At 44.1% G+C, this 26,759-nt stretch overlaps 1 protein-coding gene across 7 annotated transcripts in view; it reads right to left on the bottom strand.

Annotated features, from left to right (window-relative positions):
• Nucleotides 1–26,759, bottom strand: part of LOC137561064 (inositol polyphosphate-5-phosphatase A-like) — a 104,950-nt gene that overhangs the window by 35,031 nt on the left and 43,160 nt on the right. For all 7 annotated transcript variants that reach the window (XM_068272291.1, XM_068272293.1, XM_068272290.1 and 4 more), the window contains 3 exons: nucleotides 20,973–21,014; nucleotides 18,199–18,299; nucleotides 16,126–16,213 (listed from right to left, as the gene is read on the bottom strand). In XM_068272291.1, the coding sequence (XP_068128392.1) occupies nucleotides 16,126–16,213; nucleotides 18,199–18,299; nucleotides 20,973–21,014 (231 nt within the window). The remainder of the gene's footprint in view (nucleotides 1–16,125; nucleotides 16,214–18,198; nucleotides 18,300–20,972; nucleotides 21,015–26,759) is intronic.

The following is a 26,759-nucleotide window of genomic DNA, read 5'->3' on the forward strand; positions in this document are numbered from 1 at the left end:
AAAATGGCAGCCTCCATATTCCATTCAGTTTAGATATCGTTTGATCCGTTCACATATGCAAAAAATGACAAATTTAGATCCTTAGCAAGCTCTTAGCCAAAGATTTGAGTTGGCAGCAGCTGTGATTTCCATAAAGAATTGTGCAGTGTTATGAGCCGTGAGCAAACAAATCACTGATGCTCTACAGATGCAAATCACACCTCTGACTAGGGAAGCTAGACAGGTTTGCCATGAATAAAACATAAAATCCATCTGCGTAATAATTGTGTAGGTCCCCCTTGTGCCTCTAATGCTGGGCATACATGATGTTTCTGCCGCTTGACTCTCCACTTGATCAATTCTCCACTCTTATCTCTTATCTTCCGCTCGTTTTTCTTATCTTTTTCCATTCACTTCTGTGAGAAATCGAGCAGCAAAACGATCGGACATGTCGGAAATTATCTCTCGAACCATCTATCTGCTGCAAAATCGTGTATTCCCAGCATAACACAGCTGTAACCCAACAAAGCATGGACTCCACAAGATCTCTAATGTCTGGTACACACCATTTCCTCATCAGATTTTGGGTCAAAACAATCATTTCCAACAGGTCCGATCTGATTTCCAATCGTTTATCTGATCAATTTTGTACAGAAGTAATCAGAAAAAAAATCGATCAGGAAAGTGATCAGAAATCAGACCTGTTGGAAATTATTGATTCAACCCGAAATCTGCTGGGAAATTGCATGGTGTATACTAGGCATAAGGCATAGGACCCACTTAGGCTTGCAAATTGCTTGAAAAAAAAACAAAAAAAACCAATAGCCCAATAATCAATACTGATTGCACAACGGAATAAATGACTGGGCCACTTTCCAGTGCAACACCAGGTGTGAGTCAAGCAGCAACACAAGCGCCTGTACCACCTGACACCAGCGCATTACTTCAGCCGCTCCCAGTAACCACTCAAAAAGCCGCTGGGTACTAGAGGAGGATTCGCACCGGCATGACCCGCGAGTCTTCAGCTCTTACCATGGACCCGGGAAGGGGGGGACTGGAGAGAAGACGACACACATACAATTGGGGGGACACCGTGGTAGGGAAATTGAGCCCCACTACCACTGTGCACCCGATTGAGCCCTTGCGTTTGAGATTTTCCAGCATCCATTTCTGTATCTGCTAGCAATAATTCAATCGTTATGTATTGGCTCCCTAATAACCAGCTGATTGCAGCCAGATAATTTCCTTGGGTATAAAGCCTGTATACGAGGCATGCACATGCATTTGTCTGAACAGAGAAGGCAAGTATAAGCATCTATACTGTATAAAGGAGTGCATGGGAAGCCACGTATGCAGCCACGCCGCCAGCTTTGTTTATTGATGAGCTGAACTGTGTCTTTCCACGGCAACACATTGATTTCTCTTATAATTCAAACAATGAACCCATTTATTCTCCCGATTATTCCCTCTGCTCCACAATGCCCAGCTCACACATTACAATGATTTTTTGTTTATTCATGATCCATTACAGGCAGCCCGAGCAACGAAACAAACTATTGATTTGCATTTATAATCAAATAGGTCAATTCATTTATCTATTTCTCATTTATTGCATTATGTGATATCAGTTTCTGCTGGTTTGTGTGGCTGAGGGGCGGACAAAATAACACAAAGCCTACAGAAAGAGTGCAGCTCAAACTAAGCAAAAACATTGCTGCAAATAGAAGGTGGACGACCAGCTAACAGTATTTATCAGCTATAAACGAGAAGAGTGGCTCAGCACTCCAGATATGTGGGCTGTAAAAACAACATGAAGTTACGCACACTGGCCATACACTGAGGCCCCTTTCACACTGGGACATTTTCATTGTGTTGAGATACCCTTTTTTACTGCAGGATAACACTAAAGCAATGAAAGTCTATGGGATATTTCATCCCTGATGTACCGGAAACAGCGCATCTAACGCAAAAGTATCAGCACATTATGGGTCAACATCTGCGGCGATGTGCGTTGTCCGGAAGTCGTGTAATCCAATAGCGCCGTAGATATTTTAAACTGTTTCGCATTCATGCTGTAGTGCGCATGCATATTTTTTCAATACACTTGCTTGCTAGAGATGGCCCAAACGGTTCACCGGCGAACGGTTCCCGGCAAACCGCAAACTTTTCCAGAAGTTTGATTCTCTCCCCATAGTGCATCATTAGGGTCAACTTTGACCCTCTACTTCACAGTCAGCAGGCACATTGTAGCCAATCAGGCTACACTCCCTCCTGGAGCCCCCCCCCCCCCCCCCCCTTACAAAAGGCAGGCAGCTTCAGGCTTTTCACTCACTCGTGTGCCTGCAGAAATTAGAGAAGGGAGAGCTGCTGTGCAGAGACCTATAGGGAAAGCTTAGTTAGGCTCTTGTAGGCTTCTTAGCTTGCTCCCAGTGGCGTAGATAAGGAGCTGTGGGCCCTGATGCAAGTTTTACAATGGGGCCCCCCAAGCACTCTATACATAACAATTGATATGGCGCACCAAAACCTGCCAATGGCAACTACAGTGTCAGAGGTGCAAGAAGGGAATGGGGAACAGTTTGTTAATGATACCACTATTCAAAGTATCTATAGAAGTGATTATTATGAGCTCAGGACCAATAGAGAGCTAATACTGTAGTTGAGGAAGAGCCCTTCGGGGCCCCTCTGGCCCAAGGGCCCCGATGCGGTCGCAACCTCTGCACCCTCTATTGCTATGCCCCTGCTTCCCCCCCACCCCCATGGGCATGGGCCACGCAGAGTGTAGGGGCAGCAGAGCTTATACTCACCTGTCCGCCACCGCGTTTTCTCTTCACTGCCATCGTTGGGGCTTCTCCCTGTCTCTTCATTCTCAGGGTGCTGTGTGTTACTTGACTTAGCCCTAGAGGCCAAACACTAGAGGCACTGTGACACCTTCTTTACTTGACCACTAGAGCACCACTAGAGACTCTAGTGTTTGTTATATGACACACAGCTCCCCGGGAGTAAAGAGATTGAGAAGCCCAAGCGGTGAAGAGAAGGCACAGGACAAGTGAGATTAGCTTCGCTGCTGCTTTGGTAACCCCTGAATCGATCTCCGCCAATAACGCTCTCCCAACCCACCGCTGATCTACAGAAATGTTCAGTCTTGTATGAAAAAATCAATATCTGAAAAAAATAGATTGCTCGGGCATCATATTTGTCATCATTTCTAGCAGATTTAATCAAATGATCGAATCAGCCGGATATGGACAAGAAAAAAAAATGGCTCGTGTGTGGCCACCTTAAGAATTATCTAAAGTTCAGTTTGGATAATCTAGAATAACTTTTCACCCTTCCATCATCTTTATAACCACCCTCTAAAAAACTGCTGTCAATTGTATGGCTTCTGCCTTCAGAAAATCAACAGGTCTTTTACCTGCGCCTCATCTCTGAATTATGCCTTTTCCTGTCTGGGGAGTCCAGCTTGCCCTCATATCCTCTCATCTCCACAATTGCAACATTCTTTTATCTGGTGTTTCAATAACAACAACAATCTAGACCATCATAAATGCTGCAGCTTGATTTATCTTGCTCTATTATTAATGGGTTGTGCCATCTATGTCCCCCCTGTGCCACCTCTTGTGCTCCTGTGCCAGGTGTTGGCCCCGTGTCCTGTGCCACCCATCCCCCTCCATGTGCCACAATTTGCCATCCAACTTCTGTCTTGTCCTGCCTCAAGCGTCCTGTCAGAGAGGACCTTCAGCGCAGCTGGAGGCATTGTCACTGAGAAGAGAAGTCGCCTAATGCTGGGCATACACTGTTAGATAGTTCTTATCAATCGAGCCGCTGATGGCTCGATTGATAAGATCCAACCTTTCCGATCACCGCGGCGGATCGATACTCGATTCACGCGGGCGGACAATAGAAAAAAACAAAGCGCTGATAAGAAGCGCCCGTGGGGACGAGCGAGAATCGATCCGCGTGCACGTGCAGACGAGCGGTGACGCGCCTGCATCGAGCCGCTGGCTCGATACCAGCGCATAAACGAAGCATGTATGCCCAGCATAAGTCAAAAAAGTGTTCAGTACCTCACCTTTATCAAAATGAATGAGTAATGGATCCCGGAGGGCTACTGCCCGCCCCAAGACTAAGTCAGTCCCCACACAGCATCTCTGCCTGTAGGCCGCTTGACTGCCTTCTCCGCCACCACCAACACCCTGTTGACTCCAGGCGGATTCCTACATTTTTAAGGCCGCTGCTAGCAGCGGCCGCCATAATAGTTTTCCTGGTGCGTGTACATGCCTGCCTAATTTTTCTGGCTGCACTGCGGCTGCAACAAAACAAAAGGCATGTACATGTGTCAATTCCCCTTCGTGATTGTTACCTTGCCACGGTGAAGAGGTTTGCGTATCACAATGAAGCAATGACCGACGGCTATATGAGTGTCTCGGGGGTGGCACACCAAAGATAATAAGGTCGTTGCTTCATTGTGGACAGACCAAATTCGATCAGCTGGACAATCACTGTTGTTCTGTCATTGAGCTACCTCAGCCTGGCGACCAGATGGGCTTGATAACTGCTATCGCCTGCACTCTTGCTATGGTGCGCACCAGTCCAGCACGGCCGTCACAACACAAACAGCTGTTTGCGGTGCGTTACACAGTGAGTTTGGTCTGTCAGTGTGAAGCAGTACTCTAATTACACTCCCTGATTGATGTATACACATGCAAGATGTTTTAAAGCACTTTAGGCCTCCAATTTAGCATGCAATGTGGTTTCTGCCCTTAAAACGCTGCTTTGCGTCAAATCCAGATTTTTCCCCGGGACTTTTGGCGTGTATCCTCCATGCAAAAACTCAGATGTTAGAGCCATTGAAACATCTTCATCACTTTTCTGGCCAAAATAAGTTTTTCTAGTTTTCAAAGTTCGCCTCCCCATTAAAGTCTACTGCGGTTCGCGGAAGTTCGCGCGAACCAAACTTTTGCGGAAGTTCGCGGACCGAAAATCGGAGGTTCGGGCCATCTCTATTGCTTGAAATTTGTATTTCGGCAACAGGAAGTGAGCGCTGGAGAGCCTCACTTATAGTTTGGTTTGCTGCCAAAAATTACGCTACCACGCATCAACAAGGCTTCTTTTTAGCATTGTCGTGTGACGTGATCATCTGATCGCACCGGAATTAAAACGCAGGCTGCTAATGTGAAACCGGCCTTATAGATTTCCACCCAATGTTCCAAAACGATTGATTCCTTTCGGAAAGGGATCGATTCCTACCCTACAGCACATTGAACTATTGCACAGGTCACAATGAAAACAGAGAAATGCACCATGTGTGTTTTTAGAGAGAAGAGCATGTCTACTTTCCCCTCATCTGGAAGTAGTCACAAATACAATTTGATCTTTCTGCTGTGTCAGCACAGAAATTTGTCAGTCCTCGGCAGACACAGCTAATATGTAAACACAGGATGTTAACCCTCTGTCTGCTTCCATGAAAGTAGGAAGTAGACACACTGCAGTTTTTTCGCTGGAGTTCTGTAAACTAGAACAAAAAATAGTTTTTCTGTAAAGGTTATTATGCTGTTGCTTATCTTTTAGAGCAGAGAGGAAGTTACAAGTTCAGGTCCGCTTTAATAGATTTCAACAGGGAATCTATTGAAAAATGAATTGAAAAACAGCTTTGCACTGTTCAATGCAACGCTATGACCTATCAATCGTCCAGCACAAAATCTATTACAAGTGTATCCGGAGAATTGCACTGTTGAATGCAGAGCAATGCTATGGGCCGTCGGTCTGCCGGCATAATCGATCCAAGGGCAATGCAAACTATGTAACGTAGTTTGCATAACACCTGGTCAAATTTTTGTGCACGTGTTTATCAGTGATGTTTACTATATTCCCAACAAGGCACTGACAAGACTTCTGTGCCTAAAAAGTAACTCTTTTAGGCAGCAAAATACAACAAGTAAAACAGCCTGGTAATTATAAATATATTTTGTACTAGTCTGTACATACATGTTTATCTCATGTCATAAATCGCCTCGGGTACAAGACTGCTGCATGTACTCTGTACATTGCTGCAAAAGATGTTGGCGCTATATAAATACTGTATATACTCGCATATAAGCCGATCAGTGTAAAAGCCAAGATACCCACTTTTCCCTCAGAAACCAGGAAAAAGTGATTGACTCACATTTAAGCCCCCTCCCTAATATAGCCCCCTCCACAGTAGCCAGATGTGCCCCCAGTACAAGTCAGCCCCCCTCCCCATAGCAAGATGTGCCCCCAGTACAAGTCAGCCCCCTTCCCCATAGCCAGATGTGCTCCATGGATGATACAGCTGTGTCTCAAGGCGTCATAGACAAGTACATCCGAATCCCCCCCCAGATCCCATGTGTGCATTTCCTATGCTGGAGCGCATGGCACTTTCACAGCTGACATTTGTAACAGTGCTGGCTTTATGACTGGTGAGCTGTGTAATCTGCGCTATGTACAATTTGTTCATTACAGTGTAGATAAAGGCCAGGAGGCCAGATTCCCTTATCAAAGCTGAAATAATAAAACACGGAGCAGATAATGGCAATGTGAAGGCATGCTGCATGTTATACGTCGTCAGGGCTGGGGACTGTAATTAATGACTCCATTCCATGTCAGAAGATGAGAGAGATTTTACAAGCGACTAGAATGGAAGGACAGTAAATCTTCCCTTATTAATAAGCTATTATTTCATTACTGCTGTGAACAAGGGTGGTCATGGTGCTGTTCCCATCCATAACAAGTAAGAACAAAGGGGAATAGCATAGCTTATTGATTAGTAGTGCAGTCTTGCTCTCTCGCCTTGCAGCGCTGGGTCCCTGGTTCAGATCCCAGCCAGTGCATGGCATTTGTATGTGCTCCCTGCGTCTGTGTGGGTTTCATCTGGGTATTCCAGTTTCCTCCCACATCCCAAAAACATACAGATAAGTCAATTGGCTTCCCTGTAAATTGGCCCTAGACTACAATACATACACTACACGATAGATACATAGGCACATGACTATGGTAGGGATTAGATTGTGAGCAACTCTGAGGGACAGTTAAAGTGAACCAGAGACGAAGCACCCTCATGTATTTTACCATATAGATCAATGGGAACATTAGAGAAACCACCTACCCTGCTTTCGGTTTCATTCTTCACTGCTCAGCCTGCTTGTTATCAGCCCTGATAAAATTCCCGACTGAGCATTCAGTCTGGCTTTGCTCAGGAATCATTATAGCTCAGTCTGTCTTCTCTGGTGTCTTTTCAAGCCCAAACCTGCCCCCCTCTGGCTCTGCAATAATGATTCAGCTATAATGATTCCTGAGCAAAGCCAGACTGAATGCTCAGTCGGGAATTTTATCAGGGCTGATAACAAGCAAGCTGAGCAGTGAAGAATGAAACCGAAAGCAGGGTAGGTGTTTTCTCTAATGTTCCCACAGATATATATGGTAAAATACATGAGGGTGCTTCGTCTCTGATTCACTTTAAGTGACAAGACAATATACTCTGTACATTGCTGCGGAAGATGTAGGCGCTATATAAATACTAAATAATAAAAATGCCTGGTACACACCCTGCAATTTCCCATCAGATAGACGGTTTGAATCGATTATTTCCGACAGGTCCGATCTGACATCCGATTATTTTTCTGATCGATTTTGTATAGAAGTGAACAAATCAGATCTGACCTGTTGGAAATAATCAATTCAATACATCTATCTGACGGGAAATTACATGGTGTGTACCAGGCATTAGAATGTAAGTTCACAAGGGCAGTGCTCTCTCACCCTTTTGTGTCTTGGAATTTGTTATTCATTTTATTCAGCATGTTACATTTGTCAGTGTAATGACTAATTCTGTAGTTTGTACCAATTCTGTATTTTGCATATTGGTGTACACCCTAGTCTGTATTATTATGTACCCCATGTTTGTTTCTCACTTTGTACAGCGCCATGGGACATGTTGCCGCTTTATAAATCAATACTACTACAAGTGCTGTGTTTAACCACTTGCCGACCGCGCACTCATACCGCGCGTCGGCAAAGTGGCAGCTGCAGGACCAGCGACGCAGTATTGCGTCGCCAGCTGCAGGCTGATTAATCAGGAAGCAGCCGCTCGCGCGAGCGGCTGCTTCCTGTCAATTCACGGTGGGGGGCTCCGTGAATAGCCTGCGGGCCGCCGATCGCGGCTCGCAGGCTAAATGTAAACACAAGCGGAAATAATCCGCTTTGTTTACATTGTACGGCGCTGCTACGCAGCAGCGCCGTAAGGCAGATCGGCGATCCCCGGCCAATCAGCGGCCCGGGATCGCCGCCATGTGACAGGGGACAGCCTGTCACTGGCTGCACAGGACGGCTAGCGTCCTGTGCAGCCCCGATCACCGGGGATGAGCAGATAGGAGAGGGAGGGGGGAATTTCGCCGCGGAAAAGGGCTTTGAGGTGCCCCCCCCGCAACATGCCAGACAGGAGGAGCGATCAGACCCCCCCTGCACATCATCCCCATAGGGGGGAAAAAAGGGGGGCGATCTGATCGCTCTGTGTGCCAGCTGATCTGTGCTGGGGGCTGCAGAGCCCACCCAGCACAGATCACTAAAAATAACGCTGGTCCTTAAGGGGGGGTAAAGGGTGGGTCCTCAAGTGGTTAAATCTGACCCGGACTCTGCCTGTTTTACAAATCGCAGCAGCTGATGATTAGTCAGTTACACAGAATGCTTAATAATGCTTTAGTAATAAACAGTATATGAAGTGTGGGCTCACCCTGTATGAACAATATGCTTTTATATATCAGAGGGGTATCTCAAACACAATACTATTATGATACATGGGGGCAGTGGCATAACAAGAGGCATAACTGCAGGGGGGCCCAGAGGTGTGTGTGTTTTCAGTCAGTCAATATAATTAAATCCACTTGTATGTATGCGACCAGTGAAAAATGGCACCGGCTAAATAATGGTGCCCCCTTCTGCCCGATATATGTTTAAAACGATATTTATCATTTTAAAGGTTAAAATAGTGCCGAACTTTTGAACGAAATTTATCGTTTTAAATTTTTTTTTTTAATCCTGCCTGAACGATATTTATCGTTTTAACCCCTGCTTTGTTGCCGTTTGAAAAATATCTGCCCGCCGTATTTAATGTTTAATAGCAAAGCCCCCTTAAACACTAAAAACACCACATTTGCAAAGAATGTTAAGAAAAAAAATGTGAAGAAGAGAACATTTTTTTTTTTCAAAAAGACCTTATAGTCTTTGAGAAAATCGATTTTGAATATTCTCCTTCTGACCGTGGTAAAAATTAAACGCCCGCCGACTTTGGCGGTTAATAGCAAAGCCCCTTTAAATGCCAGAAACACCAAATGTGTAGGGAATGTTAAGAAGAATAGTGGGAACACGAAGAAAAAAAATTGTTCAAAAAGACCTAATAGTTTTTGAGAAAATCGATTTTAAATCTTCAAAGAGGAAAATGTATCTATTTAAATCGCGTAATGACATTTCCGTGGAAACAATTCCCGCCGACTTTAGCAGTTAATAGCAAAGTCCCCTTAAATCCTAGCAACACCATATTTGCAGGATATGTTAAAAAGATACTGGGAAACATTATTTAAAAAAAATTGAAAAATTTTATTTATTTTTTTTTCAAATTTAAATTTTTGGGATATGTTCTGAGTGTGGGAAATTTAAAAAAAAATGATGTGGGGTCCCCCCTCCCGAGCCTCTGTAACCCCTTGTCCCCCATGCAGGCTGGGATAGCCAGAATGCGGAGCCCCGGCCGACTGGGGCTTCGCACCCTGAGCTATACCAGCCCGCATGGTCCATGGTATGGGGGGGCTCCGAGGGGGGGGGAGGGGCGGCCAAGCCTCCCCCTCCCCCCCGGAGCCCCTTCTCCAATCCATGGACAAGGGGCTCTTCCCTGCCTCCCTTGCCCCAGGTGGAGGCGGGGGCGATGACTCCCTGGGGGGGTTCATAGTGGCATCTGGGAGAATACTTCAGTATTTCTGAAGATCGCAAGATGGAGGATACTGTCGTGGGACCTAATTGGCGTGGTAATTTTTTATTAAAGGTACAGGTAAGTATTTCTGGTTAATTTAGAACATTAAAGGACTTTTCTCGTTGTTGCGTTTTTATTTCATTTAACCCTTTGTGCAAATGGGTAAGGGGTACTTTGCATCTAGGTTCCCCTTCTTAAAGGGGACTCCCAGATGCCACCATGAACCCCCTCCCCCCCAGGGAGTTGTCGCCCCCACCTCCTCCTGGGGCACCGGAGGTGGGGAAGAGCCCCTTGTCCATGGATTGGACAAGGGCTCTGGGGGGGAGGGGAAGGCTTGGCCCCTCCCCATACCATGGACCATGCGGGCTGGTATAGCTCAGGGTGCGAAGCCCCAGTCGGCCGGGGCTCCGCATTCTGGCTATCCCAGCCTGCATGGGAGACAAGGGGTTACAGAGGCTCAGGAGGGGGGACCCCACGTCATTTTTTTCAAAAAATTTCCCACACTCAGAACATATCCCAAAAATTTAAATTTAAAAAAAAAAATTTTCAATTTTTTTTTTTTAAAATAATGTTTCCCAGTATCTTTTTAACATATCCTGCAAATATGGTGTTGCTAGGATTTAAGGGGACTTTGCTATTAACTGCTAAAGTCGGTGGGAATTGTTTCCACGGAAATGTCATTACGCGATTTAAATAGATACATTTTCCTCTTTGAAGATTTAAAATCGATTTTCTCAAAAACTATAAGATCTTTTTGAACAATTTTTTTCTTCGTGTTCCCACTATTCTTCTTAACATTCCCTACACATTTGGTGTTTCTGGCATTTTAAGGGGCTTTGCTATTAACCGCTAAAGTCGGCGGGCGTTTAATTTTCCCACGGTCAGAAGGAGAATATTCAAAATCGATTTTCTCAAAAACTATAACGTCTTTTTGAAAAAAAAATGTCTCTTGTTCACAATCTTTTTCTTAACATTCCCTGCAAATTTGGTGTTTTTAGTGTTTAAGCGGGCTTTGCTATTAAACATTAAATCCGGCGGGCAGATATTTTTCAAACGACAGCAAAGCAGAGGTTAAAACGATAAATATCGTTCAGGCAGGACAAAAAAAAAGTTTTAAAACGATAAATTTCGTTCAAAAGGTCGGCGCCATTTTTTAACCTTTTAAAACGATAAATATCGTTTGATAATGTAAGTGAATGGGGCGTCATTTTTAGCTAACGGTGCTGGGCGCCATTTTTCACTGACCCGGTATGTATATACTTGCGCTCCTCCTACTGCAAAATTGTAGAACGACGCTGATAAGCTTGACACAATAAACAAACAGTCAGACCCAATCCCAGACCAACGAATGGAACAAGTATGCCTCTGAGCAAGACCTCAGACCCAGTTTCCAATCATATCTCGATATCCTGGTTAATACCCCCACACACACGTGCCAGATCCAGACATGCAGTCCTGTGGATAGCCGAACAACTTTCATAGCAGCAAGACTGACAATTGTGCACGTTAATACTCGGGGATGCAAAAACCACGGAGGAGTTTTCACAATATGAATTAGTAACACTGAGTGGAGTGTAGCATCATAGACAGTTCAGCTAAGGGAGATCTTACTCAATTAAGTGTCAATGTTGATCATGCGCACATAGGAGCTCAGCAGCAGCATTAGTTAAAAGTGGCAGACGACATTAGAACTGACTAGTTTCGCCGATATCCACCAGTGTCATCAGGGGTTCAGTAGAAATATCCTAATTATGCTTTGCATTGCATCTAATAACAAACAATGTAAATCTTATTTTCCTTTTACTCTCAGTGGAGCATAGGACATCAGTGAAGACCCTCCATTCAGATCTATCTGTTGCTTTTCTCTTGATGTCATGATTCCCCCATGTTTCTATCTTCCCCGATATCTTCCCACTTTGTAACACCCACTTTCCACTGGTCTTCTCCATGTTTTTCGAGGTTGTCCCCTTCTTGATTACTGTGAATTCTATTCTAGAGCTCTTCGTCCTATCCAATGCCACTTCCTTTTCCTTAAAGGGGACCTTAAAAGTGTTCCTGAGACAACGGGAAATAAAAGTTTCATACATACCTGGGTCTACCTCCAGCCTCCTTTGCGCACATCGCTCCCTTGTCCTCGTCCTGGACTCCTCCGTTAGCAGCCCCCTTCTCCGCGGCCGGCTACCGGAGGATCCAGAAGGCTTTGGACGGGGGGCAAGGGAGCGATCTGCGCGGAAGGGGCTGGAGGAAGCCCCAGGTATGTATAAAACTTTAATTTCCCGTCATCTCAGGTACACTAAGTGAAAAGTTGATTTTTACTTCTTCCAGCCCATCGGTCTGTTTGGTCCCTCGCTGTCCTCCCCATCTGCACTGTTCTGCCATTGTCAGCCGTGGTAAAGCCCCCAACTGAGCCAGTCGGACTTCTCCAGGCCATGAGCCTCCTTGATCCCGTAGCAGGAAGCATTCTGCACCTGCACAGTTGCAAGTTTTACGAACTGCGCACAACGCTCCCAGCTAGCGGAGTGCAATCAAGGGTGTGCACGGCTGGGACATCGGACACATCGGGGCGGCCCAGGACAATTTTAATCTCTGTAAAAGTAAGTCTATACCAGAAGAATTTACCATCTACAGTCCCTGCTGCACTAGAATGCAGGCGTGCAGGATGAGATTGGGTGAAATCCAATGAAGCTATGTGTATTAATGAATAAAATGCACCAATGATACACAGTGTGAACTGAAGAAACAGGTGTACAAACTCCATACAGTGATCATCCTAAATGAGGATCAAAACACCAACTGCTGAGCTGCACATGACAGTGCTGAGCTTTCCATTGTGACTATGTTGAGTGACATTCAATGAATACTGTACACTTTTTTCTTTTTTAGCAAATTATTAATGCTTAAATAAATGTTCTTCTTACTACTAGTTTACAATTACATAACTGGCCTGACTGAATTATATTCTGTATTGCATGTCTGGATGAGGCCTTGTGCCTGTGTAAAATCGAACAATCATATGTTGCCCCCTGGTGGCGAAACAAAGCCATGTCACGCTGCTTCATCCATATATATATATATATATATATATATATATATATATATATATATATATATATATATATATATATATATATATATATATATATATATATATATATATATATTTAGGAAGGGGGGTAATCTCAAGAATATAAAACAAAATTGGGGGGATGGGGTTATTATTTGCATCTCATTGACCATCCCTACTACAGCTTTGTAGGCTGTGAACTGATCTTCCTCCTAAAGGTAGCAATGCATCTGTAGACTTGATGGCTGATTGATCATTAGGGATGGCCCTGATTAGGAGAACTCATGGAGAAGTTTAATCAGCTGACAGATTTGTAAGGTTCTGATTTGCTGAGATGACTTCCTGGTTTAACACATGATCAGGACCAGCAAATCATAACCTTATAAATCTATCAGCTGATCAAACTGATCACATGCTTCTCCATGAGTTCTCCTAAGCAGGACCCTCCCTATTCACCATCAGATTGATAATTATTATCAAATCTGCCAAAAATCGTTGCTGCCAAGAGCATGCCCGATTGAAAATCCTACCAATTTCGGTCCAAAATTGGTTGCATGTGTCAATCAGACATGATAGAAAATCTCGGGCCAACATGCTAGAGTGTCCAGAGTCACATTTGGGCACAGCGTGACTACCAGCACATAACAGATGTGTGACGTCACACATGCACCACACATGCTCTGATACCGGTAACCATGAGTGGGCGCAAATGCGGAAGTACTGGCTATACTATCTCTACTGCCCACCTTTATCAAGCGTGCTGATTGGGTTCACCATCTCACCTGCTGTGAATACTTACGAAAATATTGTACCAGTAATGGGCACCTTAAGGAGCCCACTATTGATACAATCTTGATTGTACAATCTTACCACTTATCCTTAATATGAATGACTACATAAAGAGCTTGATTCACAAAGCGGTGCTAACAGTTAGCACGCTGGTGAAAAGCCCTTTATCACGCCTAAACTCAGTTTAGGTGTGATAAGTTTAGGTGTGATAAGTTTAGGTGTGATAAGTTTAGGCGTGATAACTATAGCACCAACTGGGTTAGCACCGCAGTGCACAGCTAATCAAAAGTTTTGCGCTAGCAAAGTCTGGTGCACTTCGCACGAGTTTAATGGCGCTGCTTTGCGTGCGGGACTTTGCGCGCGATCTAAACTTATCACGCCTAAACTTATCGTGCCTAAACTGGCTTCTCACCAGCGTGGTGCAATGGTTATCACACCTAAAGTCTCTAACTGGGTTAGCACCGCTTTGTGAATCAAGCCCAAAGTATCAAAAGTATATTCACTCAGCTTCCCTTCCCATAGATTTGGTAAGATTGTACAATCAAGGTTGTATCATTAGTGGACACCTTTATGCTAGGAATACACCATGAGATTTTTTGGCAGAAAGATGGTTCGATAGATAATTTCCACCATGTCTGATCTGTTTTGCAATCGTTTTTCTGATCGATTTCTCATAGAAGTGAATGGAAGTCGATGAGAAAATCGGAAAATCAATTGGAAAAAACGATCGGACATTAAATCTGGTGAAAAATCTCATTGTGTATTCCCAGCATTAGAAAGACACCAAGATAGCCTCATTAGTTTCCTATTTGGAGGTGTTATTTAAATTTGTCTCCCGAGGGAAACTTCCACATCTGCAATCTCATTTCTGTAACATCCCTTATTGTGAGCTCAAACGTCTAAAGGTGGCCACACATCATACAATTAAAAGATACCATTTTTCACCAATTCAATAAATACGATCGGTTGAACCAGAAAATCTGAAGTTTTTTTTTTCCATTAACTCGATAAATCTGATCGAATTTACAGTTTTTATTAGATAAAAGAAGATCGGGACAGTTGGATTTTTCTGATCAATTTATATGCAAATTGAATGGTGTGTGGTAGATTTCTTGATGTACAAACCTAAGCATTTTTTCTGCGTTTTCAATCATTTTTATCATAATTTGTAAAAAATTTAACATAGGTGTGTGGTACATTGGACAGATTTTTGGAAATGTCACAATCAATCAGAAAAATTATTGCAATTCTTGAATTGAAAAGATATTTAAAAAAAACTGTATGTTGTGTGGCCACCTTAAGTATGAGAATACTTGTGTGACTGAATCAACCAATGACTTAAAGGATACCCGAAGTGACATGATGAGGTAGACATGTGTATGTACAGTGCCTAGCACACAAATATCTATGCTGTGTTCCTTTTTTCTCCCCTCTGCTTGACAGAGTTAAATATCAGGTATGTAAGCGGCTGACTCAGTCCTGACTCAGACAGGAAGCGACTACAGTGTGACCCTCACTGATAAGAAATTCCCCCTTTTATCTCTTTCTTGCTCTTAGAAGCCATTTTCTGCTAGGAAAGTGTTTTATAGTTGGAATTTCTTATCAGTGAGGGTCACACTGCAGTCACTTCCTGTCTGAGTCAGGAGTGAGTCAGCCACTTACATACCTGATATTTAACTCTTTCAGGCATAGAAAGAAAAAAAGGAACACAGCATAGTTATTTGTGTGCTAGCTACTGTACATACAGGTAGAAGCAGGTAGAAAGGCAGTTGGCACTACAGCAGTGTGTAGTCAGCATAGAAGGGGATTAGGCAGGTAAAACACACGTCACCCACAGTGTTGTAACTTGCGTGCTCTGATCCAAGGGAAGTACATACATGGAAGAAGGAGGAGCAGCAGGAATGATCGGCACTGCAATGTATTGTATGCAATGTATATGTAATTCTTCGAAAAGTGAGCCTCCGTAGAAGCGTGCCATAGCGCGAAACGGCCGTCAGGCGAGCAGTGCCCAGCACCCACCGTCACCATCACACCTCTGAGCACCGGTATGTCCATGTATGCTGCACTACTGTTTTGTATTTATGCATTCGGACTGTGCCTCACTTTTCGAAGAATAAATGTACATTGCAGTTCCGATCATTCCTGCTCCTTCTCCTTCTACTGTACATACACATGTCTATCTCATCATGTCACTTCGGGTATCCTTTAATGACGTGAATGAATGTGAACAACAAACAGCATTATTGTTATGTTAATCATTATCATATGTTTGATACAGTGATATAGTAATTACAGATGCTACTGATACAGCACTCACTGTGAAGTTGTCTGGTTGGGTGAAGTCATTGTCTATGAAGGCTCGAGCCCAGTCATATTGTGACAGTTCCTCGCTGTGCACGAGAGTCCTGCGAAGACAAACAAGTCCCAGATCCCATCAAGCAGTGTAATACGCCACACATGCTGTATGAACTGTCCATGTAAAACACGTGTGATTATTTCTGAAACACAGCAATCACTGCAACGGATGCTGGATCTGTGCCATAATTACAATGCAATAATCAGGAAACTATCCTGGAACATATGAGACAGTGTAAAATATACTAGATCCAGTCAGTCAGTGAAACTAATAAGTTATCAATCAGTGTAACATGTACCATATAATGCATCATAGAACCCTATAAGTGACCAGTGATATAAAGCAGAGCATAATCATCCACCAGGCAACCTAGGCAGGGTGTCAATGGGCCCACCAGCCACCTTCTATGACTTCTCTCCACTTCAGCTTGCCAAAAAAACAAACAAGGTGTCGGTGGCCCCAAATCTACTACCTTGCATAGGGCCCCATCTCTGATATAAAGTCCAAACCATATTGTCCAATTGTGGACCCCATATGGAAATCAAATAGAGCGACACCCCCTCTCTGTAGGAAGGATGTATCACCAAGAAGTGAGCAGTAACAATTTCTATGTACCACCGCTATCCTCAAAAAGGATTGAGGAATTTTTGTTAAAGGAAACATCAGGCAATATATAGAAAATTAGATCTACTTACCTGGGTCTTCCTCCAGCCCCTGGCAGCCGATATGTCCCTCGCCACAGCTCCGGTGTCTGGATCCCCTTAGTTGGAGATGGCAACCTCTCCAGGTCGGGATTTACTGCACCTCCGCGAGAGCTGCTCATGGTCCCGCTCACCTGGTTCGGATTGTACTGCTCAGGCGCAAAACTAAAGCACCTGCGCAGTACACTGCAGACCACATGAGTGCAACCATTAGTGGCTCTCGCACATGCATAGTAGATGCCGACCTGGTGAGGCTGGCATCTGCCCTGGTGGGGAGCCGGGGCACCGGCTGAAAGCGGAGCTGCAGTGAGGGCACAGGACAGCTGACAGGGGCTGAAGGAAGACCCAGGTAAGTAGATCTCATTTTCTATATATTGCCTGATGTTTCCTTTAAGTATTGGCAGCTATATGATGGTGACCCCCCCCCCCCCTCCCCCAAGAAAATAATCATAATGCAGCAGTGTTTCACTAGAAAATAATCCTAATGCTGCAATCTTTCACCAGAAAATCATCATAATGCAGCAGCGTTTCACTAGAAAACAATCGTAATGCGGCAGCGTTTCACTAGAAAACAATCGTAATGCGGCAGCGTTTCACTTGAAAATAATCGTAATGCGGCAATCTTTCACCAGAAAATAATCGTAATGCGGCAATCTTTCACCAGAAAATAATCGTAATGCAGCAGCATTTCACTAGAAAACAACTGTAATGCAACAGTGTTTCACCAGAAAATAAATGTAATGTGGGCAGCATTTCACCAGAAAATACACGTAATTAGGCAGTGTTTCACCAGAAAATACACATAGGCAGGGCTCCTCCCCCCCTTCCCATTAGTTCCCCCTTAATAGCCCTGATACCTGCGTGCACCTATAAGAAAAAAAAAATTTACTCACCTGCAGAAGACTCCTCTTTTGGCCTCCCTCTGGCATGCAGTAGCTCCCCCAATGATCTTAGTGCTGTAAAACTCCCACGCTGACAGGCAGAGCAGGGTTACGGGAAAATTGTGCCCTAAGCCCTACACTGGAGACACAAACAATCTCCAGTGCAGGGGTTCAGACGTCATTTTCCTGTAGCCCTGCACTGCCTGCCAGAACCCACAGACTAAGACGCTAAGTAGATGCAGCAGAAGCAAGTAATAGAACACCCACGGGGGCAGAGCTTAGTCTGGAGGCAGGGTTTAATTTGGGGGCGTGGCTTAATCCAGCAACATGGCGCCCCCCAGGACCAATGGCACTCCAGGCAATGGCCTGCCTGACTTACTCTTAAAAAGTGAGCATGGTAAGTGAAAAGTAAGTGAAAGTGAACTTCCTATAATGATAAAGGATGGCATTACCTTATGAAGTTTTCAGCACATCCTGTGTTGGCTTGGTAATTCTTTCCTCCAAACTCCTGTAGATGCAGAGCTATGAATGCAGGCTGGTGTTCCTGAACAGTCTGATAGCAGAAAACAGATACTACATGTTCACTATGTAAAAAAGTTAATTCCATCCATATGTATATAAAAAGTTCCCATACTTCAAACAATTCCATAAAGCATAAAAGAAGAGGGGGAGACCTGTATGCGATGCTCTGTATCTGCGCTAAGGCCCCGTTTCCATCTGTTGGTTTCTGTCCGCTTTTCAGCAACATGTATCAATCTGTACATTGATGTGCAGGGCTCATTCACACCAATGCGCATCTGTCCGCTTCTGTGCGCTTTTTTTCAGCAACATGTGTCAGTTATTAAAGACACACTGAAGCGAAAAAAAAAATGATGATATTATGATTTGTATGTGTAGTACAGCTAAGAAATAAAACATTAAGATCAGATACATCAGTCTAATGGTTTCCAGTACAGGAAGAGTTGAGAAACTCCAGTTGTTATCTCTATGCAAACAAGCCATTAAGCTCTCCGACTAAGTTAGTGGTGGAGAGGGCTGTTATCTGACTTTTATTATCTCAACTGTTCCTGGACTATTTACTTTTCCTCTGCTAGAGGAGAGCTCATTACTTCACAGACTGCTCTGGAAGACTCATTTTGAATGCTGAGTGTTGTGTAATGTGCACATATTATAGAATGATGCAATGTTAGAAAAAACACTATATACCTGAAAATAAAAGTATGAGAATATTTTCTTTGCTGCTAATCTTCTAGTAATTATTCATAGTACACAACCAATTCACTATATCATATTTTTTTTTTGCTTCAGTGTCTCTTTAACATTATGTGCGGAAAAAAAAAGCGGACAGAAGCGCACAAAGTGTGAATGAGGCCTCGTTCTCATCATACAAGCTTCTGTGCGCATTTGGTAGCATGTATGACGTGGTGACACGCAGGAACAGCAGAAGGGCATAGACAGCCCTTTTACCGTTCACATCTACTGCGCTGTGCAGCAGTACGATGCGCTATGATGTGCTTGTGTACTGCTGCCTGCAAGCGCAGAGCTGATCCCATGCATTGACAGTGACAGCGGGTATCGGCGCAGATCGTACGCATTGCGTTCTGATCTCACTGCCATCTGCACTAAGTAGATGTGAACAAGGCCTTACTGGAAATGAGGCCTAACAGTAGTCTCTTGAAGAATTAGCTGTGGTTATTCCCTTAGGCCTAGGACACACATGAGCAATTTTGCCAGCGTTTTTTGGGTTGCTAATGAAAGTGCATGAAGTGGAGCCCATTATAGCAACTGCGATTGCAGGTCCTGCATCATCTTCGGAGTGTTTGCGCTCCAATACAAAAGATACAAGCGCTGGGGGTAAGGCAGCCGGATCCCCAGTGTAGCATGGTGGGCATGGTGTAGCCTGGCATCCCCCGAAATACCAGCAGCCTTTACTACATCTGCCAGGCTTCAGCGATGAGCATCTCTAGCCCCCCTCTGCTCTGGTCGGCATCCCAACTTGTACTGCCGCTAAGTTTCAGGTCGCGGCTTGATAACGTCAAGCTGGGACCCGACACGTCAGAGCAAGTGGGGATGCCGGCCAGAGCGGAGGGGAGCGACGATCGCCGGCAGAACGTCAGGAAGGTGAGTGGATCCTCTATTTCCCCTCCTACTGCCGCTGCTGTAATAGTGATCACTACGTTCCGCTGGCAATCGTAGTGATCACGTGATCAGGAGCCAATCGCGATGGCTCCTGATCACTGAGGAGAAATGTCAGCTGTCATATGACCGCTTAATCTCCCCTCTCGAGTGCGCACGATCGCGCCTGGAGCGAAAATGGCAGGTGGCATAAATCCTACGCCGCATCAGGCATAGACATAGTATAGTCTTAGTATAGCAGCGTATGATTTAATATAGGCGGTTCTGAAAAGGTTCATATACTCATCCGGTGTTCCGATGTCCACCTCACCCACTAGAGCAAGATGTCACAGGCACTTCTTTAACTGGAGCCAGAAAAGCACTTATGCCCTCTTTTGCTAGGGGGCGGGGCTACTGGCCAGAAGCCGGACACCAGAGCCCCTGGTATATTTAGCTACACTGGGCCCTCTGGCTAGTTAAAAATGGTGTGTGTGTGTTATGTTAACCATAGAATCTGAACATGATTTTTTTGATGCTGATTTATTCTCCCACATACATCCCCATCCCCTGCCTGCATTTTATGACTACGTTGGACCCACTAGTCCCACAGGAGAAGACAAGTCCAGCAGACTGAAAGATCTGCCCAGCAACCACAGCATCATCAGGCCACTCCCAAGGACTGCATACATTGCCATAAAATAACTGCAGTACAGACAGAGGGCTATACTGCTGGCCAATACGAGGCTGGCCAACAAGACACAGAGTATATGAAGCATGCATAGTTTTGCTCTTTAAAAAAATGAATTAGGGCACTTTTCCACTAGCAATTGCGCTAAACTCTAGCGATTGCGATTCAGCAAGTCCCTAATTTTTTTCCGCGATTGCGATTTCTCTATGCAATGCATATGCAATAGCAAAATCACTATAAAAATCGCTCCACAGCGCGATTGCGCTTGGGTAAAAATCGAATCCTATGTTATTTAGCAAATGTTAGCGACTTAAAAATCGCTAGCGATTTTGCACTTTGCAATTCAACATCGCAATCGCCGCTAGTGGAAAAGGGCCCTTATACAGGTTGTAACTGCTGTACAACAAAATTAAACCACATTACCTTATAAAATTCCTGACGCCAATGTTCTTCAATTGCTCCCGGCTGTCAAAAGATATGCATTCTAATTAATGAAAGGAAAGTACTATTTTCATACTGTTTGTCATTTGAATGCTCCAAAAGGGGAATGAAAAGTCTGAAAAGACAGAACAGAGGGCTGTACAGTGGGTTTGATCCAAATATCTCTGTGTATTGCCATTTTTTAAAGACGACCTGAACTGAAAATAACAATCATCTATAAATGTACATTGTAAAATATCAGCAATTTTATTCATTAAAGGACCACTATCACAAAAAAATTGCAAAATGTAAAATACATATAAACAAATGCAAATCAGAAGTACACTTATCCCAGAGTAAAATGAGCCATAAATTACCTTTTTCCTATGTTGCTGTCTCTTATGCTGGATACACACCATGAGTTTTCGCGTTCGATGCGTCCGTCGATACACGTCGATTCGATTATTTCCGAGCATTTCCGAGCGCATTTTGATTATTTTTAGGTCGAATGCCATGCAAATCGACCTAACGATCCATCGAACCGGACATGTCGGAAATGATCAAATCGACGCGTATCGACGGACGCATCGAACGCGAAGACTCATGGTGTGTATCCAGCATTACAGTAGGTAGTAGAAATCTGACAGAACCAACAGGTTTTGGACTAGCTTATCTCCTCATGGGGGATTCTCTGGGTTTTCTTTATTTTCAAAAGCACTTAGTGAACGGCAGTTGCTCAGTCCAGCTGCCAGAACAGTATGCAAACAAGTAGGGAGAACTGCCTGCATCTTTGTATAGATCGTTTCAGGGAATATCTTTTGTAAAGAATAAATTAAATACTGAGAATCCCCCCATGAGAAGATGGACTAGTCAAATACCTGTCAGTTCCGTCAGATTTCTACTACTTAATCTAAGTTATGACAACATAGGGCAGCACGGTGGCGTAGTGGTTAGCTCTCTCGCCTTGCAGCGCTGGGTCCCTGGTTTGAATCCCAGCCAGGGCACTATCTGCAAAGAGTTTGTATGTTCTCTCCGTGTCTGTGTGGGTTTCCTCCGGGCACTCCGGTTTCCTCCCACATTCCCAAAACATACGGATAAGTTAATTGGCTCCCCCTAAAAAATTGGCCCTAGACTACAGTACTTACACTACATAATATAGACATATGGCAATGGTAGGGATTAGATTGTGAGCTCCTTTGAGGGACAGTTAGTGACTATATATATATACACTGTACAGCGCTGCGTAATATGTCAGCGCTATATAAAAAAACTTAATAATAATAATAATAATAGGAGAAAAATGATTTATAGCACATTTTTCTTTGGAAGAAACATACTTCTTATTTGTATGTGTTTACATGTACAATGTTTTAAATTGTACACATTTTTTCACGATAGGGGTATCTTAACTACTTTAGGACCGCGGTGATTGAAATCTATGCCCTGTTTTGGTGGGCTCTTAGCTGGTAAGACGTAGATTTCAATCACCATCCGCAGTGCACATTTATCGTTTCCGTCATTCCCCGCCGATCGCGCCGCTCAAACCCGACGTTTCTCGCTGCAGCTCACAGACTCTGCCTGTCTCTATGACAGCAGAGTCATGTGAGCCGGTCAGGAGACGATTTAATTGGCTCCTGGCCGCGTCTATCAATGTAAGCCGCTCCCATTGGCTTACATTGATAGACACGGTCAGGAGCCAATGAAAGCGGCTCCTGACCGGCTCACGTGACTCTGCTGTCATAGAGACGGCAGAGTCTATGTCCTGAGGATCCCGGCGTGCGGCGATGATGGCGGTTGCGGCGGGTATGCGCGGCCATTCATCGGTTTTCCATCGGTATTGTACTTGTGGTCTTTAGTCCTTAAGGGGGCAGAGACCACTGGGACTTAAGTGGTTAAGTAAGTGTTTAATCACCAGTCGTGAAATCTTTACTACTGTCAGGTGCATTACTGCGGAATGTTTACTCTGCGTTCCAAAGTCAGTAGAAATAATAACTTGTCTGCAAGAAATCTCTGGGGGAAGGAGGATTCCGCATAGCTAAACAGCCTAGGCTAAACATCAGTGGGAGGGTGGGACTACATACCAATATATAGATATAGGAAGTGTTTCTGATGCTGAAATAATTAACATAAATGTGGGTATCCTGAATAGTTTATTACAGTATGTCACTACAGTGTCTCTTAAATACTTTCTTTGGGACAGCACAGACCTCTCTAGATTACACTGGGACATGTAGAGCAGATGTCTAGATCAATGTTTTCAAATGGTTGCTCTGAACCAATTTTGCACCAGTTTTTCTTCAATTTTCCTTTCTATCGTTTTAATAACTCTGCTCCACTGAAACATATTCATGAGTCTATTATGCACAGAGAGCTCCCCATCATCATAGGAAACAGTTCTTGACTATACAGTTGTGTTCAAAATTATTCAACACCCACTGAAATTTAGTGTTTTGGCCAGTTTGACATTGATTTTGATCATTTCAGTCATATTGTTTACAATTTAACCAGACGCACTTGTAAGTCAGACAAATATAACATAACATTTATAATGAAATAACCACAAATGTCTTTTCTGTGCTCACATCATTATCAGTTTTATTCAACCCCCAAGTGACATTCATTCTTAGTACAACATCCTTTTCCAGTTATAACAGCTTTTAAAAGTGAAACATAGCTTGACACAAGTGTCTTGCAGCGATCTACGGGTATCTTAGCCCATTCTTCATGGGCAAAAGGCTCCAGTTCAGTCACATTCTTAGGCTTGCGTGCTGCAAGAGAATCTGTACTCTGAAATTCTTACAATAAAAAGCATACCATTCTATTCATTATGTGCTCCTGGTCCCCTCTGTGCTGTTTCTGCCATTCTCTGCTGCAAACCTGGCTTGTAATTGCCAGTTTTAGGCAGTGTTTACAAACAAACTAACCAGCTTCTAATAGGCTCAGCTAAGCAGAGTGTGTTAGTCACACAGAGCCTGCAGGGGGTGTGTACAGCTTCTAGCTAATCACAAGCAGCCCTGCACATTCCAGTCTGACTGCCTCAGCCTGACTGTGCCGACTATAGAGAGAAGATTAGATCATATAACAGAGATAACACAGCTACTGTGCAATTAGGAAAAGCTGCAGTAAGCCAGACCACATTAGAAAAGGCATAGGAACTTATAGCATAGAAGAAATAAAGATAAACAATTTGTTACAGAGTCTCTTTAAGTCCCACCATAGGTTCTCAATCGGATTTAAGTCTGGTGACTGCAATGGCCACTCCAAAATGTTCCAGCCTGTAACCATGCTCTAGTGGACTTGGAGGTATGTTTGGGATCATTGTCCTGTTGAAAGTTCCAACATCTCCCAAGCCTCAGGTTTGTGAAGGACTGCATCACATTTTCATCCAATATCTCCTGGTACTGAAGAGAATTCATGGTACCTTGCACACGCTGAAGCTTCCCTGTACCTGCAGAAGCAAAACAGCCCCAAAGCATGATTGACCCCCCACCAAGCTTCACAGTAGGCAAAGTGTTCTTTTCTTCATAGGCCTTGTTCTTCATCCTCCAAACATAGCGTTGATCCATAGGCCCAAACAGATCTAATTTTGTTTCATCAGTCCACAGAACACTATCCCAAAACTTTTGTGGTTTGTCCACATGACTTTTGGCATACTGCAGTCGACTCTTCTTATTCTTTGGAGACAGCAAGGGGGTTGTCATGGGAGTTCTGTCATGGAGGCCTTCATTACGCAGTGTGCGCCTTATTGTCTGAGCTGAAACTTCAGTACCCGCATCTGACAAATCTTTTTTCAGTTTCTCAGCAATCACATGGGGACTTTTCTCCACTTTGCACTTCAGGTAGCTCACAGCAATCGAAGTCAGCATCTTCTTTCTGCCATGACCAGGTAGCGTTTCAACATTGCCCTTTGCCTTGAATTTGCGAATGATACTTCCTATGGTGTCTCTTGGTATGTTTAACATCTTTGCAATCTTCTTATAGCCACTGCCCTTCCTGTGAAGAGAAATCCCCTCTTTTCTTGTCTTCCTGGACCATTCTCTTGACTTCACCATGTTTGTAAACACACCAGTAAATGTCTAGAAGGAGCTGAGTATCACAGTCATTTTAAATCTGCCTAATTGGTGCTTATTATGCTTTGATTACTGCTCGTTAACATCCATAGGTGTTTTCAATACCTGATCGAAAACACTTGAATGAACCTCTGTTCTTAAAGAGACACTTAAAACAGAAAAAAAAATTAGTTTTACTCACCTGGGGCTTCTACCAGCCCCCTGCAGCAGTCCTGTGCCCTCGCAGCCACTCACTAATCCTCTGGTCCCCTTCTGCCAGCTAGTTTCGTTTTTGCCGACAGGCCCGTCAGGACTGGCCGGCTGTAATTTGCGCTATTGCGGGCCGCAACGCGTCCAAAAATACGCATTGCCGCATTACGAACGCATAGACATGCGGCAACATGTATTTTTGTACGCAATGCAGCCCGCATCAGCGTTAATAGCGGAAAAAGCTACGCATGGCCAGCCCTGACGGGCCTGTCGGCAAAAACGAAACTAGCTGGCAGCGGGGGACCAGAGGATTAGTGAGTGGCTGCGAGGGCACAGGACTGCTGCAGGGGGCTAGTAGAAGCCCCAGGTGAGTAAAACTCATTTTTTTTTCTGGCTTAAGGTTCACTTTAAGAGTGGTAGTCTTTAAGGGGTTGAATAATTGTGTCAATGAAGAAATCACAAAAAAAAACCATTTAATATTGTATTACAAAAACAATTGATGTCATTTTAGTTGCATTTGGTTCTTTAAAAGGTCCTTGTAAGATTTCATTCTGAACACAATTACAAATGTACACTAAATTCCCTAAAACCCTTTACAGCATTGGGAGTTGAATAATTTTGAACACAACTGTAAGTGTTTACAGACGTTCCCTTTCCAGAGGTTTATACAGCATAGCTCCCAACTGTCCCTCTTTTGGAGGGACAGTCCCTCTTTGGTAGCCCAGTCCCCCTGTCCCTCTTTCTCCCTCTTTTGGGACTCATGTATAGATCTATGTAAATAGATATACTGTATGTTTCTACTGAAAAATGTGTTTAACTGACTCTAAACTTTATTCCCATCATTTAAATTGATATATTTCTTATGTTAGAAAGGACCTGTGTGATATGAATGATAGAATTACATCTTTTGATTCTGAATTCTTTCTGATATGCATGATGAAGGGTGTGTCAGGGGGCGTGATTAGGGGTGTGGCAGGGGCATGTCTTAAAGCGTCCCTCTTTCTGATCTCAAAAAGTTTGGAGGTAATACATTCTGCCACCACATGACACATGTATGGTACAAGAAGGGTTAATACTGGCACATGTCTCATGGAAGAATGACACTGGAGAGGCTAATACTGGCACATGACCCATGGGAGTAGATGCCGACCTCGAGGTCATCCTCTACTGCGCCTGTTCATGCGCCGCTGTCAATCAAGTCTATGTTGTCTGCAGTGTACTGCGCAGGTGCAGAACTACTGTGCCTGCGCAGTACACTGCGGACAACGTGGACTTGATTGTAGTAGAGGAGGTCGGCCTCTGCACCGGCAGGGACCCCTGGCCGGCGGCTGCGAGCGGAAATGCTGCGAGGGACATGTCGGCTGCAAGGGGCTAGAGGAAGACCCGGGTAAGAATATCATGGGGAAGCATGATTTGGCTGATGATTCCTTTAACACTGGCACATGACACATGGAAGTATGACACAGGAAAGGTTAATATATTCTGTTTATGTTGTGGTCTGCAAATCAGTATCAACATTTGACTATTTCCA

This window comes from Hyperolius riggenbachi, chromosome 3 (genome assembly GCF_040937935.1).
Source record: "Hyperolius riggenbachi isolate aHypRig1 chromosome 3, aHypRig1.pri, whole genome shotgun sequence".
Taxonomy (NCBI): Eukaryota; Metazoa; Chordata; class Amphibia; order Anura; family Hyperoliidae; genus Hyperolius; species Hyperolius riggenbachi.